This window comes from Erpetoichthys calabaricus, chromosome 12, assembly GCF_900747795.2.
Source record: "Erpetoichthys calabaricus chromosome 12, fErpCal1.3, whole genome shotgun sequence".
Classification (NCBI taxonomy): Eukaryota; Metazoa; Chordata; class Cladistia; order Polypteriformes; family Polypteridae; genus Erpetoichthys; species Erpetoichthys calabaricus.
In genome coordinates this window covers 35773383-35774051 of record NC_041405.2, presented here as the reverse complement: position 1 = coordinate 35774051, position 669 = coordinate 35773383, and the positions used below count along the sequence as shown (strand labels likewise).

General features: G+C 38.3%; 1 protein-coding gene across 1 annotated transcript in view; it reads right to left on the bottom strand.

Annotated features, from left to right (window-relative positions):
* Positions 1-350: 350 nt before the first annotated feature.
* The window catches only part of LOC114663261 (retinal cone rhodopsin-sensitive cGMP 3',5'-cyclic phosphodiesterase subunit gamma-like), an 18171-nt gene continuing 17852 nt past the window's right edge, over positions 351-669 (bottom strand). The window contains exon 4 of the mRNA XM_028817001.2: positions 351-548. Within this exon, the coding sequence (XP_028672834.1) occupies positions 472-548 (77 nt within the window). The 3' untranslated portion in view covers positions 351-471. The remainder of the gene's footprint in view (positions 549-669) is intronic.

The window sequence follows — 669 nt, the reverse complement described above, 5'->3', positions numbered from 1 at the left end:
CTGGACTGGAAAAGTGGTCAAAATTACATTTGTTGGAGTTTGAGTTTTAAAATAATACTTTGGGAACATCATAGGGAATCTTTTCAACATTTTATTTTCATGGTATGAGGGCTGGAGTGGTAGGTTTTATGTTCCTTTCTGTTTCCTGTCTTTTTGGATCTCCATTTCTGTCTTTGGGAGCCTCACATTCTTCCTAAAATTATATTCCATGTCAGTCCATCTTTCTTCTTTTCATGAACTTTATTTGTAGCATTCTCCCATAGTCAAAATTGCTGAAGTTGTTCTGGGCCAGTATAAGCCACCATATACACAGGTGAGGTTAGATGTCCACACATTGAAAACTGTCTTGGTTTAGTGAATCACAACTTTGAGTTTGTTCTGGGACAGTTGATTGCATGATAGAGAATATAGATAAAGAGATGGCTGATATGAACATGAATACAACACTCCACACCTCTGTTCTGTGATTTCCTAGACAATACCAAATTGAGCGAGTTCATGAAGCTCCAAGTGGCTGAACGCCTCCCAGGGACAGATTACAGTGATGTCTGTGTAAAAAGGGAACAAGAAAGCGAGAGATGGAGAGATTGAGAGAAGCTGCTACACAATGTTGGCACATCGTATACGGAAATTGCTGTTTATTACACCGTAATACAATTTTAATAATCA